General features: G+C 38.5%; 1 protein-coding gene across 3 annotated transcripts in view; it reads right to left on the bottom strand.

The window, feature by feature from the left end:
- The window catches only part of FTO (FTO alpha-ketoglutarate dependent dioxygenase), a 224,546-nt gene that overhangs the window by 115,849 nt on the left and 89,704 nt on the right, over nucleotides 1-18,993 (bottom strand). For all 3 annotated transcript variants that reach the window (XM_048958922.1, XM_048958923.1, XM_048958924.1), the window contains exon 8: nucleotides 12,827-12,951. In XM_048958922.1, coding sequence (XP_048814879.1) covers nucleotides 12,827-12,951 — 125 coding nt within the window. The remainder of the gene's footprint in view (nucleotides 1-12,826; nucleotides 12,952-18,993) is intronic.

Below are 18,993 nucleotides of genomic sequence, written 5' to 3'. Positions count from 1 at the left end.
TGCAGCGTAGGAGGTAATGACGTAGATGACCAGGTGCATCAACGCCACACTTAAGGGTATATGTTAGCAGCAGAGTTATCCTTTTTCTCCCCTACCTCTTTCCGTGGGAGGGGAGAATGAAGCCCAGAAGGAACCTGACCTCTGAGGGGCAATGCCTCTGGGTCTGCTCTTGAGGTGATCTGGACTTTACACTTCACTTTGCCCACGGCTGTGCATAATGCACAGGTTTCCTCCATGTAAGCTAAACAAACAAATACAAAATTCTGGTCAGCTGAAACTTCTGAGCTTCTTCTCTGCAGACTCTGAAAAGCACAGAGATGCCTCAGGGAAAAGAATGTCTAAAAGACATTACAAGGCACATTTACAGTAAATTCCAAGGGGAAAGCAACAATGAGCACACATTAGAAGTACACTAATATGCACTCTTTAATCAGCCTTTTTCTCCCACTTTGCAAATGTATACAAGACCCAATTTACAAAGTCAGCATTATTTTTCAAAAAATTATCACTGTAAAAAGAACAATAATTAAAATGAAGTACTAATAATTAAACTGAATGAAGACCATCAACACAAATGAATAACACATATTTAGATGCATTATCCTCACTGGTTTTCATTGTTGTGCTGGATCATTTTCTCCTCAATTGAATTCCCAACATTTACCCATTCACAATGGTCTGTACATTCACATCTGCACAGCGGTTGCTTATGGAAATGTGCTCAGTGTCAGCTTTCAGTGTTCCTTCTCATGTGCCCTCCCCGCTGTAAATGAGGTTAGGAAACAGCACTGTAAACACAGAAGTCCTTTTGAAACGTAAAAGAGTGGAAGAGAAAAAGCTCCACAGGAAATTTGATTTGTACTGAGGTTTCATTCTTTAAAAAAAAAAAAAACAAAAAAACAAAAAACAAACAAAAAAAAACCAACAACCCAAACTTGACAGCATTTAGAACTATTGAAATTCTAAATACTAAAGGAAGAGATAGCAGGATGAGGGATTATATTTTACGGTAGCCTTATATATCTGCTATAAAGAGAAAAATAAGGCATTACAGAAATAATATTAGATTAATACAAAAATGTAAGTAGCATTGAATGCTCAGTTCATTGTTATAAATACTTGGTTGCTTTTTTTTTTTTTTCTCCATAGAAAAGTCTGCAATTCCTTCAGTAAAACCAGGATACACACACAGATGTCATAACTCCACTACAGAACCATGCTAATTCACGTAATGCGAAGCTCTAACACAAATCGCTTCGCAGTGGAATCGCGCCTCCTCACACGGTGAGCGCGAAATAAAAGCAAGCAGATGTGCTCTTCCAAAAGCAGGCGGCTGCTGCAATTAAACCCGCAGTCATTTTACAAACCAGCGAGCTATTTCACGTGCGGCTGCGGCGCTCATCACCCCACCCGGCTGCTGCAGCCCAGCAGAACAGCGAGTTGTTCATAGAGTTATCTATCTTGCACTTTGCGGATGATGCCTAACATTATGACAACGGTGGCAAGGTCTCCGTACCTGCCTACCTGAAGCAAGTTTCTGTAAAGTAATGAATAGAGACAGCTCGGGGACCATCCACCTGCCCTGCCTGCCTCTCGCTGCCTGCAGAGCACAGCCACCAGGGACTGGCAGAAGGCCCCTGTCTGACAGGCCAGGACAGCCTTCCCGTGCCGTGACAGCCCGGGCTGAGCCGCCAGGCCTGACCCACCGTAATTCCTTCACAACGCGGTGGCTAGGCAGCTGACAGTAGCAGCTGCACCTCCTAAGCGAGATGGATGGAATTTTCATAACTAGTTCCCCAAGTTACATTTTACCTTCAAGATAATTTATGAGCTGCCGCGGAGCCTTGAAGAGACAATATGCTTGCCATAAAATTAACTGTAACAGTCTTGTAGGTTATAATTAACACTGGGAGGGTAGCACCAACTGGATGAAACACATGGCATAATTGATGGTGAAACTGGAAATTAAGGAAGCTAACAATATCATTACTGCGCACATCACTTCAGCGAAACCCGCGCTTTCCAGGGGTTAATTGCAATCCCCTCCTAAGGTACACATTCTGACGGGGAGTGGACGAGTGTCACAGCTAGGAGGAGGCAGATTTCCTGGCAAGGCCACCTCGCACCTGGGCTGATGTATATATTGGTTTTTGCCTGGAAGAGATATACATGTCAAAGCAGCAGCAGCAGCACCTGAACATCTGGCAGCAGGCACACTGTAGCTCAGAGACAGAAGATTGCTCGAGCCTCACAGAATATTTCATCTTCTCCACAGCCAGCATACTTAATAGCAAAGGAAAAAGAATCCTCTGTGAGATTTGGCTTAATGGCACACATTATTAATTTAAATGACTGGAGTAAAGAAAAACATTTTAACTTTATATTGCCATAACTTAGCAGCAAATTAAGATATTTTTTTCCAGCAGCATATTGTCATCCTGGTTTATTACATTAGTCTTCAGAAACACGCACAGCAATCCTTTTAGCAACTTGCCTGTCAAGGGGACACCGTGCTAAAGAAGCAATGCTAGTGAGTTAATCAGAAGTAATGTTATGAGCTGCTGCCATCTTTGGGAAAAAGAACATGCCATTAATCTAGCTGTATCTAGGACTCTGGGCTTTAACTAAGGCTCAAGGAAACATTAGTGTACTGTATTTATCTGACTGTCTCTCAAATTCTTTCAATGAAACTTTTTTTTTTTTTGTCCCTGGACAAGATATGTGAAAATGTACAGATAAATGAGGCAACAGTGTCACCTACAGGCAAGCAAAACAGTTAAAAACCTTCTCCAGCATGACACCCTCACACCTCCCAAATCCTCTTCTGCTTTTCCTCCAACTTCCTGCCCACTACCAACCAGAGACCCGGGTTTAGGATTGGTACACATCTCCGAAGATAAACAAAGGTAAGATACCTAAGTGGTTTCAGGATGGCCTAATGTAAGATAATTAGGCCATTTGTAGGTAAATTATGTCTTAAAATAGACATGCTGTACAGTCAGTGGGTGGATACATCAATTATGTCTCGTTTCCCAAACACATTTTCAAATCCACCTTTACCAAAAGGTTGAAAGTCATGCTTATCAGATTTTTCAGAAGTCAGAAAGACCAAATATTGGCCTTATTAAATACAGCACGCCCTATGGCACCATCACTATCACTAGATACCCTACTGCTAAAATTAAACTAAAATATTGTTTGGGGCTCAATAAACAGAAAAAAAAAAAAGAACTTCCTTTATCCAGCTTAGAGAAAGCTGGGTAATATTACTGGGAAAGCAAACTGAACAGATACTGCAAAATAATGACTAACTGCATCAAATTTCTAGGAAAAGATTTCAAATAACGTACAGGATTTACCAACTTATTTACTCAACAAATCAATGCACTGACAGTAAGATTTGCAGAAATGGCCAATTTTAAAATCTAATATTTGAAAATTCCTGATTGTAAATTGTGTATTTGCAATAACAGAAATTCACTTCAGATAACCAAATATTTATTTTCAGATCCAAACAGGAATATCTATTTCAATAAATGATACCTGGCTTATCAAAATAACTCTCACATGTTACGGGTTTGTGTAGACTCAATTCAGATAGATTCTGTTTCCACAGCTATCACTCTCATAGTTTCAGCTGGGATTGGAATTGTTTCACATTGTTTTCACATGTTCATATCAACACCAGTGTTTCTAGTCACCTGCTAAGCAGTGCTGCATAGCACCAAGACCATTCATAGCAAAGGACCCAAGGAGCTGGGAGAGAACAGAATTAGGACAGCTGATTTAAATCAGCCAAATGGATATTCCATGAGATATGACATCAAGGAGGGATTGTGAAGGATGTGTGAGTTCATCTTGCTCTCCTCCCCTGTTTGGGGGCTAGCAAAGCATCAGCCATGGGTTGGAAAGCAATTACTTGTGCATCTCTTGTTATATATTTTTTTTCATATATATATAGTCATCACAATTTTCCTTTTCCTTTTCTCTATCTTAGTAAATAGTTTTTATCTCAACCCATGAGTTCTGTTTTGTTGTTTTTCTTTTATTCTTTTTATTCTCTCCCCCATCTCACTGGGGGAGGAAAGCAGTGAATAAACACTGTGTGGTGCTGAGCCACCTGCTGGGTTAAACCACAACACTCACAAATTACTTGGCAGGACAGAGAACCTTGTCAGAAGTTATCTGACTGATAATTTTGAACAGAAAATAAAAATGAGAAAATGCTGACTTGCTCAAATGCAACTAGCAAGAAGTGAAAGACCAATAAAGTTATACAAAAACCCTCTCCAGCATAACTTGGAGCTGAATCTAGTTTCAGCAGATCCACAGGCATATCTGATGGAACCATTCAGCTTAACTTTGTAGAAAGAGTGGAACAAGCTCTTACTTGCAAATCTTAAAAATTTTCTGAACTCTCTCTTTCCTCCTGATATTACTGCTTTCACTTCAATACCTGACAGCCTTTTCCAATCTGCCCCACAAACTCTGCATTTGGAAAGTCTCATTCTCAGTTAATCCTCTGGATACAACTCATGCTTTCTTTTTGGTTCGCTTATCTTAATTTTGAATTACATTTTTGATGTTTAGCTGTGTTACTTCAGCCTGCTTCTTACCTATGAGTCCCACCTGCTGCATCACCCACCCAGGCTGAGTAATCTCTAAGCATATGATGATATGAAATATAATTAAGGGTTATAAATTACAATCTGGAGTGTTACATACCTCTATAGGTGGTCTTAGTTGGCTAAACTAGTCATATTTTTCAGTAAACTATGGTAGGATTTTCTTCTGCTACTGCTGCTTACACATCCCATTTAGGGCTGCTGTCATTTACAAAAATAAGACAGAGTATGAAAACAACACATGCTGTGTAACAGGTCTCTAAGATCTCTGATTCTACAGAACATCTCAAGAGGAAGAAATGACAACTTCCTTTGTTAGCTATTTCAAACATCATCATAGTTTATAATTTAGGAATTCCCCAACAACTATACATATAGAATTGAAAAATCAGACAAAATAAATAGTAAAATATTATAGCCAAAACAAACTGTTAGAACATCAGAAAGAGTTCTCTAGAAGTCAAAATAAGCAATAATTCTATTTTCCAGTTATTCTTAATTTCTGATGAGTTACACCTCCATCCCACCGCTGGATTCCACTTCCCTCTTATCCATGCTGTTGCCCAGTGCTTTGCCACAGTGCTCCCCCACCAGTGTGGGATGATTTGTGTATGTGTATCTGTGTTGCCATAACTTCCAGTGCAAGTCAAAATACAGAGCAATGCAACAGACCAACGCCCTCCTGCTTTCAGTCAGCCTTGACATCCATTGGCTTCTTGCTACCTCACAGCCATGCTCTAGGCAGCCCAGGGCACTGACAGCATCTTGCTCAGTGTCTACATCCATTTAATTTTTGGCTGCTCTCAGAATGCCGGCAAGGGTACCAATTAGTGTCAGCTGTAACAGTTGCTTTATGTGATATACACACCTGCCTACAAGGATTGGGGAACCAATGCATTTTACATAGGCCATCAAACTCAGATATCCAATGGGAATAATCTTTGGCACTATCTACCTGAACCACATTTGAACCATTGACCTGAAAACAAAAGGCTTCGTATTTCATTACCAATCCCTGGAGCCACCAAGTTCTATATGTGTGGAAAAACTTTAATAACAGGGTTGACAGCATTTAGGACTGAAGTCATGAACTTATGTAAACATCTGCTCACATGTCTCATGCAAAGACAAACGCGTGTCATTTGGCTGGGACTAGTCCTTGTCATCCTCTGTTGTTTTGTTTTTGGGGTTTTTTTTGCATTGATAATCCATACAGGTTATTTCACCAAATTCATTTAGCTTTATCCATCATAAAACCGAATTGAATGATGACAACTTATTAATAAATAAAGTCCCAATTGAATAAGATATCTTTTTTTTTAATGTAAGGGAGAATTCCATCTTTAGACCCATTTAATTTTAAATGAGTATTTTTAGACAGAGTTTTGATTTTTACAAAGTTTGCAAACTGTGTTTGGGGCATACTACATACCACGACCACAGTGCAGGAGAAACCTCAGTGGATAAAGCCAAATACACCTTTGAGTATTCTTCATTCTCTTTGCAACACCATGCCTTCAGCTAGAACGGGCAGCCATGGAGCACTGCACAATACTCAGGATTCTCCCTGCCCCTCTCTTTTCCCTTGCCTCTGGCACACACTGTTCTCTCTTACAGGAATGATGACAGCTGATGCTAACACTAGTTTGTGGTTCAACTGTCTGATGATGTGGCTAACGCTTTGTCTCCACAGATTATAAATTTGTCACCTCTGTGATCTATTTGCTCCCCAGTATCCTGTAGTCTGGAAATGCAATAACCTGCATCTCCAGCATTCAGATCTCCCAGTGGTAGTCAGTAAATCATTGTCAAACTGCTGGAAAAATAACACTAACTATCTTTCTTGTACCATGAGCACAAAAGCTTAAATAAATAAGGAAATGTCACCTGTGCTGACTTAAAAGGCCTGTCCAGGTGAAATAAATCCAAACCTTCCAAAAAGTTAGCCCAACTATTAAAACATAAAAATAACCAAGCGCACTTTGGTAGAGTAGGAAAATTATTTATCACTTTTAAGTTGTGGAAACTTTAATTGCACTATAAACAAAGATTAAATTTATGCCATCTGTCAGTTTTGGAAGCATCACTTGAAAAATCCTTCCAACATATCAAAAAGAAAAGCATGAAATCATCCAAAGAGCGATACGTCAAAAATAACCTGTAGTTATTCAGCAATGGGATGATGCACCTCTTCAGGGTTTACTGTAATGGAGCATTAAAACTAAAGTGGTAACAAACCTCAGTGTAAACAATCCTTCACAATGTGGCATAATAGAAGAGCCTGGCACACACACAGAGCTGAACTTCGCGAGTTTCTTACTGCATCATCCTATATCACTACTTGCTTCAAGTCCTTGTATCAAAGAGCATTTTTACACTATTATCTGCTGTGTCTATAATGACATCACAAGGTAAGATGTAGAATTCTCTGTAAATAAAGTTTTTTTTAAGGGTAAAGGGTCAAAAGAGTTTTAAAGAAAATAAGAGTGGTTGCTCAAGAGCAGCATTTAATCAAGCAGTATTTCCACTGCCCTGGGAAGCACTCATGCCTACTGATGCCAAACTGGGTTGCTTCAAAGACTTCTAGTACAAAACAGGTGAAAACGAGCAGAGAGCAGAGAGCAGAGGGTGGCACATGAAGCAAAGCAACCTGATAATGGGCAACTAGAGAAAAGTCAGAGGGCAGCCAGGGTAGCTGATGTCTGAGCACGGCTACAGCAACAGACCTGACCACTTCATTGAAGTCTGTGTTTCCTACACTCATTTAAAAGCTCCAAGACTGTTTTTCAGTCTGCCTCAAGGCATCTTCTTGAGTAACACACAGCACTCAGCAGCAAAATCACAACGTGTTCACTTTCAAAATGGGTGCTGAATAGTTTTTCTTCTCTTAAAGAACACACACACAAACAAAACATCAAACAAATCCAAATTTTCTGTTGTGTTCCTCCCTCTCCCCCCTCAATTTCATAAAGGAGAACTCAAAATTTGTCTTAGTTTGCTGCTAATTGTTATGCTTGTAGCTAACTCACTGAGTAACCGTTCCAGCTGGCACACGTGCTGTCTGGAGAGGACAGTTACAACAGAAATCCCACTGGAGTTCACAGAGCTTTGTGTGTGGAGATCCCTACTGATGTCAGAAAAACAGACATTGGATTTCCCCAATAGAAAAAAAAATCTGTTGTTCTAAGATCACACACAACAATCACAGGAGATGTAAACAACTTGAAGCAGTTGTAAGTAATCCAACACTTTCTCCTGCTGGAGCAAAGAGCAAGATTCACCTCATTTACCTTCCTAAGCGTGAAAGAGATCAGTCACAAGAAAAATAATAACGTTTTCTTCAGAACAACAAAATATATCAAACTCTTCCCGTTTGTGTCTTGCTTTACGTGCACACTATTTCATTAGGATTCTACTCTCACATTCTTTTTTGTTTATTGAATCCAACAAGACTACTGCAGGCTGGGACTCAGTTCTCACACTACGCACAGGCAAATATGAATAGAGTTGTAATAAATTCACATACAAAATATCCATGTAGTAATCCAACTATCACTGCTGAGAGGTAAGACTATCTCAGCAGTAGGACAAGCCACTTACTCTACCTAGAAAAAATATGAACCTTTATAGCATTATGTAAAAGACTGGTGTGACCTACACATTTCCAGAGGGGTTGGAGAAGATCAAGTATGGTGACCAAGAAGCAGAGAGGAACTACAGTTGAGGTTTGACTGGAAACCAGAAGTTCATACTATTTGTCATGAAGAAGAAGTTCTTTTTGAAGAGCTATGAAAAGATGGAAGAATGTAACAACTCTGACAATACACAGTGATCTGATCTAGCATATGTTGTAGCAAAGACTTCATAAAATAGATTTTGTTCACTGTGCCATTTCAACAAGACAAGGATTTAAGCTACTGATCCTTACAGGAAATAATCAATTAACACTTCTCTGCTGTCCATCTCATGAACCAGTACAACTTTGTGTTTACTTTGGTCCAAACCATTATGTTTTCACTGTATCAATTTGTTACTGAGATGGCTTAGAGAGAACACTACTACAATTCCAGAATCTAACCAGCACAACTATGAAAATATTACTATCACAAATACTTTTATTTTTCCTTTCAAACTTTTTCCCTCATTAGATCTTATCCAAAGATTTACACTTTCCCTTAGCTGACTGAATTTCCTTTTAGAGACGTGATGCGAATTGCACTCAATGAAACAGCATAATGGACAGCAGTCTGCCTCATAATAAAACCATTTCAGACTAGGTTTGTTTTTTTGTTGTTTTTTTTTTTTTTTGCATGAAGACTTACTTTAAAAAATGCTTCCACTGAGTTAATACTTTCATTGTAGTTAAACATTATCCTCTAATTTAATCTATCATTGTTTGATGACAAACTGGTTTCATTGTAAGTGTATTTATTAAAAAAAAATACAGCAAAACAGCCCTAATAATTAAGCAGAGTATGACACCCAAGCATTTAGGACAATATTATTGTAACTCAATACAAGTTTCTTTAAGAGGAGAAATGAGAGAACTTTTATGAAACCACGCTGCCCAGTTCTGCTGGGCATTTGCTGACACAGCAAAGTGAAACATTCTCTCCAGAAATTCAAGTACTCTTTTTTAAAAAACTATTTTCTGGCCAAACTGTTTCTTAAGGATAACAACTCTTCTGATTCCAGTTAAAAAGTAAAATAGAAAAAAATTGTCAATAGCATCATTAGCAGACTAAAAATATTAAGACCTTTTCTGAAAACGAATCAGGTGCAGATATTGAACTGTACTTTTTCATCCTTTGTCTCACTTTTCAAATGATAATTTCTTCCACAGTCACCATTAAATCTTGATCTATTCCAGCTCTCTGTATGGGTCATTGATTCTAGATGTACCATGGTTATTTTTAAATGTTTCCTTTTCGTGGAGTAAAAGAGGGCTGTCTAGAGCCAGATGGGTAACTTCACACTTCATTTATCAAACCCAATGCAAAAGACTCCACCCTCTCTTTCCCACTATTGCTGTTAAACTTCCATATAATTTGGTAACAATTTTCATTATCATACAGTGAAAAAAAAGCCTAGGCAGGTTTGCATGATTCGCCCCAAACCCACAGCTGCTCCCTGACCCCCCGTTCATTACAGTAGAGCTGGGCTCCCCAAACTCGGTGTGCTGAGGGGGGACCTCTTCCAGCCGAGGTCGGGAAGGGGTCAGTTCAAAGGGCTGAGCAGCTCTTTACAGCTATAACAACCTGTCCATCAGGCACTATCACACAGCACAAACAAATCCGAGGCTTTGGGAACTCTGGACCATTTCTGTTAACACTTAGAGAACATCCAGTGAGTCCTACCTGAAGTATTTGGGATCACTGCCACTCAGCACTGCTCGAATCCTTGGAAGACCTGCACAGTTATGTAAGGTACCAACGGCATCTTCAAGTAAATAGTGTATGAAAGGGCAGCTGTAAGGCTTGGTGTACTAATGGGCAGATGAGGCTACGTGCTGAAATAGGAGCTCAGAGTATTTGCAATTGGCTAATGCAGAAACACTGGTATGACTTAAAAACAAATGATGCAAGGACGTGCTTTATCTCAGTAGACAGTGACACACCAAAACAGTTAAGACGACATTTTTCCTCTGAAAAAATATAAATATCAAGATTCAATCGGTTTGAACTAACAATTTCCAGAATTCTTCTTTCTTTTTTAAATCTTGAGGCGTCCGTGACAAATAAAACACATGACAGAACAGAATGCTTACCTAACTACTAAGTCCAAGTGTGGGTAAAGATTTCGCCAGCTGCCTCCCTTCATTGACCTAAATTTCTTGGAGTTGTACTATTCATAATGTGCTCTCTAATGCACACTGTAAAGTAATTAGAGTCATCTGTATTTAACTTCCAGAGGAAAAAAAAAAATTCTATTATCTAATCTAGCTGATCCCCTGATAGCCTGTTGAAAGTAAAATACTGTAACCTATTGCCTGCCCTTTGACAAGTGCTAATTATTTCCTGTCCAAGCACATTTTTCTCATGTAATTCCAAAGTACACAATAGGCTGATCTCTAAAACATGGGCAGCCCTGCCAGCACCACGGCGGACGTTTTATAACTTTCACCACTGCTGCTTGATGGCTACCACAGCCAGTGCCTCATTCCAGACATCTCGCTGGAGCTTTGATGAAGCCAAGGGAGGTGTATTGTAACAGCCTGTTCATGCAGATCATATGGATGAGACTCAGATAGGTCACTGGGATGGGAAACATCAAATGGAAAGAAAAAGGATTATGGATATTTAATACTCAAAGGACACTTTCAGAACTTTCAAGGCACCGTGCTCTTGAAATTTTCTTTCAGGTGTTTAGTCTCAAGGAGGCCTGCACTTTGTCTGCTTCTAAGCCTTTTCCTGCCCCCACACAAGAGCTTTGGCATTTCTGTGTCAGACAAGGCTGCGGATACAACTGCACCGCTGGCTCCAGCCGCTGATTAAATTGGGAACTGTAAAAGCAGAGGCCAGAAACACTGTAACCACATTGCTTTTAAATGACTCTAGATTGCTATGCCTCCTGACGACTTAGTATATTAGGAAATTATTGTTAAACTAAACAAACCTAGAAAGATATTCCACTCATTACAACTACTCAGGCTTTTGCTATCTCTAGAAAACTTTTACTCTGGTTCACAAGAAGGATGCATGAATCCAATGAAAAAGTCTTAAGGGATTTTCTCAATTTCCAATGTACTCAAAACTATTTGCATTATTTGGTATGGTAGCAGTAGGCAAAAAAAAACAAACACAAAACCAGAAAACACCAACAAGCCAAATCAAACGAACCCACAAACAATAAAACTCATTTGAATTCCTTTGAAAGGAAACAAATCCTACATTGTAATATGAACAATATTATAGAGACTCACCTTAGTGACTCTTTTTGACTCTGAGTTCTTAACTCAGAGTATACAAAAATCATATACCCATAAGAAAACAAATTTATAATTTACAGCATCTAATTTCTGCTACTATGTAGTAATCTTTAATGTTTTTAACTAAACCTCTCTTAATCTTTAAGTCCCTTCCTATTCAAAGCTTTCTGTGATTCTAGAAAGTCCATACAACACTGGGAATAGAAAATCCAGCCAAGTGCCAGAACCAATACCTAAACAGACAGTTTAAAGTCAATCTCAAGTATCAGGAGCTTTTCTAAATTAGATATTAGAAGAAAATACACAACTCTCAATTGCTAAGTCTAGCATAGGTAAAAAGTCCTACCAAATAGAGTTGATTTTGATTAAACAAGTCTGAAAGAGAAGTTTAACTAAAAGCTGTATTTCACTGCAAGCACAGGACATCTCCTGGTTTTATAGGAGGCTGTGCATTTAGAAGAAAGTATTTACTAGTCTATCATTTTTAATAATTATTTATCTTAAGTAAGAAAAATTATGAAATTATTACATGAGTAAAAATCCACAGCTTTTAGAAATATGAAAAAGGTGATTTCAACTTGGTAGCTAAAAAGATGACAGATACTGGAAAGATACAAGGTGGCATATAACAAATTCTTCTTTGAATTGACTTATTTACAAGAAGACTAAAGGAACAAATGCATGTTTCCAAATGCATTCAACTGACTACACAAAAATATCATAAGCTTTCAAATACATACACAAACAGCCTTCAAAAATTGTTAGTGTAAACACCTGCTTTATTGCCATGGCAGTATGTTCAATTTAAGAACTTGAGTATAACAAAACAATTGCACAATGAGAACTCTAGGAATACAGATACTCCAATTTACTGAACGCCATCTGGTTAACTCAAGAAGGACACCACAAGAAACGTGAGCACCATGAAGAAAACAGACAAGATGGACACGTCTTTGCCTGCCATGCCCATTGGGAGTTTTGTTACTCATATTGTTACTAGCATAAGGAAAACCTTAGAGTAATCCTCAAGTATTTATGCCACCTACTTTGCACTACATAAGCACAGTAAAGGAGTATTTCACCTCACAAAGGAACTCTGAATTCAGAAGCAGACACATTAATTATTCTATTAAGGGAAAAACTGTAGTTAAAAATTTAAACTGCTGGCTTGTTTTAAATGCCAGTTTGTTGGGGTACTTTTTTCCTCCCCCAAAGCAGTTCTATAGGCTTGTTTCTAACTTCACTATCTCACTGTTTTTCTCAGTTTTCTCACCTTGCTGTCCATTCATTACGCAGCCTTTGTCGCTCAGTAAGAAGTAGCAGTAAGCAGCTGATGGTTTCATTCCTTTGTTTGTCAGTTTGTTCCTTTTTTCTAACTTCTTGGAGGACCAGGCTCGTCTTAAAAGGAAAAAAACACATTAAAATTATAATCTGGAAATAGGAAACAATGTGTAAAATTAATAAAAAGCCCATAAGCAAATAAGGACAGTAAATCAATACTTTTTTTTATTACAGCTCCACTGCTGACAAATCAATACAGTAAATGATGGTTAGAAATGGCCACCATATATTTGGTATTTAATCAATGTACGTGGCACATAAGGTAAACCTTAACATCTCATTGCCTTAAGTAACACAGTAAGACATTGTGCATTCTAGCTCATTTTCCTAAGATACAATTTCATTCTCTTTTAAACATTTTCTTATATCACATCATATCAGAAGTGCTTGCCTTACTACAGCACTTGGGGAGAGCTCCTCCTACCCTTTTAACCTTGATGGCAATTCCTGTTTGTATTGTGTCTCCTGAAGTAAATTTCTTACAGTGTACCCATGCTCAATTTTCATCTTATTATGAAATATTTCAAGTAAACAGGTAGAAACACTTTTTTTTTTCCCCTTCATTTACAGAATACATTACAAATTGCTGGAAAAAAAAATATATACATGCAGTGGACCTAGCTGTAGAGTAGAATTACATTCAGCCTTTGAAGAACACAAGATACTGGCCTTTCCAAACGTTGCATTAACAGCCGGGCCTACAAAAGTGCACATCTGTCCTTCATCATCCAGTCAGAAAACTTGAACTCCCTCATGACAAAACAGCATCTGTTGACACCCATCTCTACCAACATGTGTGCTGTTGTGGACCTCCACTGGCTGGATGTCCAACCACAACAGAAACAGAGTCCAACTTGCAATCTTTTCACCCATTTGGAATAATATATTTGCCTTTCTCACCTTAATCAGCCACTGATTTTCATTTATTTTTGATGCTGTAATTTTCATTAGCATGTTTTACAAACAGACCGAAGTATCTAAATGCTTTTGGAAGGATGAGACGAAACGGGCAGAATGTTTATGCAAACCTAGTTTTTTTCACAGAAAAGGAAGCTAAAAATGTGTTTCAAACCTGAGCAGATTCAAAACACAACTCCAGTATCACTGATATCATCTGCTACCTCCAGCATGGCCTCTCTCAAGCGAACACATGATCAACAGGCATGGCACACAGTTTCTTTTAGAGCCTGCCTGGCCCAAATGTACAGACAGATTCCTCCAGGAATCCTGTATGATAAATCATCATTATCTCCAGGTTGTGAAAACAGGAAAATGTTTTTTTTTTTTTTCCCCAGAAGTTGGAATATGCATATTATGCTATGTAAAGTAGCAGTGACATTGAAACCACAGTAAGGATTGCAAACGACAAGCACACCAGGATTCATATAGATAGAAAAACATTTCACTAACATCAGATGACAAAGACTACAAAGCATCCATCTTGTCCTTCTCCTCCCATTTCTCTTAGTTGGCTTTCCAAAAGGCAAAGAAAACCACACACACAAAAAGATCATCCAAACAAAAACAAACACCATCACACACACGCACAAAAAAAGGAAAAAAAAGTACCCGATGTCCATAACTTTGTACAGATCACATTCTTGACCCTGCTATGACATTGCAAAGCAAACAAGAAGACAGAGTATTTTCAGATAAGATTCTCTGACCTGGGTTTCCCTTGCACTGACCTACAACATCTCTTCCAAAAGTTCTAGTACCTGCCAACTTCACCAACCCTGATCCTCAGCTCATCTGCAGCACCTGCACAGGTCTTCAAAACGTACTCACATGAGATGAAGATGTGTACATTCTTCAAGAGATGAACGTGAACTCTCCTTATCATTCAAAATAAATTTGCCTATTAAGGTCTTATCTTCTGTATTCCAAGATTTTTGACACAGCAGTATAGTTAGGCTTATCTCTGCATAGTAGCACCATCAGACTCACCGTACTACCAGAGCACAGCACACTAGGATTTCCCTTTCAGAATTTTTGGGTGGCTGTATTAATCACAGCAGAATAAGGAAATCCCCAAGAGATGGGAAAGCTGGCGATAGTGTAAGTCTATTTCTCTCCAAGACTGCAGAAAAGTCACGAAGATTAACGATGTTCTGCCTGACAAATCTGAAAGTAGTTATTTGCAGACTGCAAACATCAAGATCCCCTAAATAAGTGTGTAAAGCACAGACCATAGGAAACTGGTAGTTCCTAAGGAAAAGAGGATGCCATTGGAGTCTGCAAAAATGGGCGACCGCTTCCCCAAAGGTCCAGTCACACAATGCTTTTGTAAAAATGCTGGCAGCCTGGCAAAACTGCCACTTTGGTACTGAAGTCCCCCACATCTACAGCTACATCTGGGAACAAAACACTTCAGTTTTTATGGAGAGAACAATTATATTGTGCCAGACTTCTACTAACACCTTTCAGTCCTGTGGTGATGTACACAGACGAAGTCCAACACAGTTTGACACAGACATCATAAACGCTTCTTTACGGAGCCCTGCAAGCACGTTGTGGCTACCTCGAGGGTGAAATAGTACTATTAAGCAACATACAACAACGATTCATAGCAATTTAACTGATTTACTTGTTTCCTACAAGTGCTAAGGGCAGCAAGGTTGCCTGGAATGCGAGGGCAGGGTTTGATATGTAGCTTTTACAGAGACATTTCTTAATAACTTGCCATTCCTATTGTCTCAATAAAAATCCCAAATTGTGTAAGATAAAGCAGCATTCTGGGTAAAACTATATTACAAAACATCCTCCTTTGAAAGATTTTTTTTTCCATATAACTTGTTTTGGGATTTATTTTTAATGGGGGGGGTTCAATATATACCTTGACTGATAAAGGTCAAGGGTTCAAGAAACTCGGTCAAAGATCTTATCAGCTGGGAAAGCCATTTCCTCACATCAACACTGATAAAAATCCAACAGAAACCCAGCCAATACCACCCTGCTCTAAAAGCAGGAATGACCTTCTTTTGAACATCCCTATAGTTGCACATCTCATCAAAGAAAACCTGACCCCGTGTCTCGATTCTTTTAATGCTCTTTAATGACAGATAATTGTCTGCAGAGGCCCCCTGTGCACGATGCTGAGTGAAGCCTTCACACTGCTGCTCTGGACTCCGCACCGGCTCAGTGCTGTTCAGCACACTTGGGACCTCAGAACAGCAGAATAAACAAATAGCACAACCAGCCCTACAGCCTGTCTTATCTCATCTTTGGGCTCACAGAGATTCTTGAGGGTGGTAATGTTTATGGATTGTTGAAACTTTCTTTCTTCTGCTTCCTGAGCTAGCAAAAACATATCCTGAACATCCTAAGAAATGTGATTAAACAAATTGCTTATCACTAGAGGGAAACAACTTCTCGTCCCATTGGTCAGCACGTCTCCTCAATGAGCACTACCGTGAACATTTTCAAACACATCTTGCCCTTTTTTCCTTATTGATCTATTGAAGCAGTAAGGGCATTTCCTTTGTAATTCCTAAATGGCACAGCCTTAAAAATAAAAACCCACTTCTCAAGAAAACCAAACCCATATAAGCACATTACATATGTATGTACATAAATAGATATACATACATCTATATCAGCTGGCAATAGCCTCATATGTTACAGATTGCTTAGCAAATTACGTCCTTTATCTTCTTCCTGGCACAGTGGCAATAAATCTAGAGCTCTACTGACACCCCTGGCAGCAACCATCAGGGCATATTTTTTATTGAGTTAGAAAGGCAATAGACAAGACTTTAATAGACCACTATCATATTCATCTCATTTCCACTGACAAAACATATCAGTGACATGGGACTGAACAGAAACTCTTATGATCATGTCTTACTACTCATCTTAGGATGCCTTTTATTAATGTTATAGCTATTGTAACAGGATTACAAGTATACTCGCCTTCATGCATAGCAGAAGAAACTTTGTCTGAACATAAATAAGCCACTACCAATGAAAAAAATGAACAAAAGAGGAACTTCTAAACACTCCAACAACCACACTGGTAGCTTTTTAGTCTTTTAAAGTTTCATTTTCCTCCCTTCAATACAGACCTCTCAAGGTTAGAAACATGTAGCTTGAGACATGAAGCCTAATATCCTGTCAAACAAACTAGCCCTCAGTCTAAACTAAAGTTAAAGTGGCACTTGGGACAGTTCATCTTCTGGACCCACTTTATTAGGTCAACAAACAAAATTTTTTCACTTAGAGTTAAGATGGAAATTACTCATCATGAGTTTAAATAGGATAGGGCTTCTGAATCTTTATTAATCAATTCTACTTCAACATCACAGTCATCTCTCAGTAGCCAACAATAAATACAGGAAGGAAAAGCATTAAGTTTGAGATGTGTAAACAGGACTGAAATTTTTTTGTTGTTTTTTAAGTCTTTTGGTTTCTCATTATTTTTGTGACTTTATGTTATTGTTAGAGCAAAAAAAATTTCCCCATGGAAGTCTGCAAAACCAGAACAGCATGCCTTTTAGAGAAAAATAGAACCTGAAATCTATTAAGCCATGTTAATTTAACATGTCATAACTTCCATGCCATAAAAAAAGCCAGTAATTGCTTACAAACCGCTGCTCACTTCTTCTTTACTGCTAATTTATTATTATTTTTTTCCTTATATTTTATGAGTAAATGCACTCATTTTCACTGATATGTGGAAGTACCCAGTATGGTTTAAGTTATCACCCAGGAATTTGGACACTTTAAACCCAATTTTTTGCCCTTTGTTTATTAATCCACTATGCCAGATATCACAGTTTCACTCAGCAACCTCATGTTTTGGATGATATTGAAAAATGGCTCATGTTTGTCAAAGAAAAAAAAGAAAAAAGGTAAAAAGGAAAAAAGTGTTGTTTATAGAAGCCAGCTGCTCTGACTTCGGCGCCAGCAGCTCCTCATGCTGCTATTTTACGCTTGCAACCCCCACTGCCCCCACTGGCACAGGTACAACTAAATGTTGACTTCAATGCTTCAGAGAGCACTCAACTGATTCTGTACATGATTAATTGCCAAAGACATGGCTGACCATATGGAACAGAGAAAGCATCAAGTAATTCATACTTCTGTATATGATCATTTGGCCCCTGTTGTTTTAATGTACAGGAAAGAGCTAGTATAGCACAGACCTGGTGTCTTGCCCTTGACAGCCCATTAAGAAATCTCAAAGCACCTAGTTGAAGTTATGCTGTTGGCTTTTCAATAGCAGCCTAATAAAACAGAAGCAAAGCTTTCCAACTAGTCTTAAATCTTTCACATACAGTACATTAACCACTGCTGCTAAAACAACTGGTTTCTTATGATAGGAAATGGGATTTGATTTCTAGCCTCTGCATACTTACTGAAAGCCTTTTTCTGACCTTTGGAGGGTTTACAAAATCATTGTTCGTTTTTTCCTGCCATTTTCCCAGTTTCTTGCCATCGTGATCCTAATAGATTTGTTTAAGATTCAGTACACTCTACTCTTACTAGCTGTTATACGCAAACTGTAACAATGAAGGTAGGCTCATGGGAGCTGAAAGGGAAGAAATTATTATTAACTGTTTTCTTCCTGAGAGTCAAAGAAGTCAGTGCAACATCTAAAACATAATTTACCTTTAAAGAGCCAATAAAACAAAACAAAAAAATTCCTGAAAGAAGGCAATACACCAGCGTGTGCTTTCTTTTATCAGACTGGAGACAAATCATCAAATTTCATTTGAGAAGGTAGGCCAATTTATTTTAAAGCTGTAGTATTCTCAGGGATGCCTGACAGAGCTCAGCGAAAAGAAAAAGCTGCAGACTTGGAATACGTGTCACTATCATTAGCTACTTTATATTAGTTTTATCTACCGTTAACATCTTTTCAGTCATATTCAGTCAAGAAAAATGTTTAAATAATGTTTCCCCGTCAAGGCTTTTAAGATGACAGTGCTAAAAAGTTAATCCCTATCCTCACTGATCTTTTGGCAGTTTTGACGTATGCTGGCAAGGATGCATTTGCTGGCACCTTCCATTAGAAAATATTTACATAGAGTTTTCTTGGCAGTGGATTTTCTAGTTGTCTAAGTTATCCTCATGCTCTGAAGGACCTTATGTGGGAAA

This window comes from Lagopus muta, chromosome 12 (genome assembly GCF_023343835.1).
Source record: "Lagopus muta isolate bLagMut1 chromosome 12, bLagMut1 primary, whole genome shotgun sequence".
NCBI lineage: Eukaryota > Metazoa > Chordata > Aves > Galliformes > Phasianidae > Lagopus > Lagopus muta.
The sequence above is the reverse complement of the archived record's forward strand: the minus strand, read 5'-3'. Positions and strand labels throughout refer to the sequence as shown.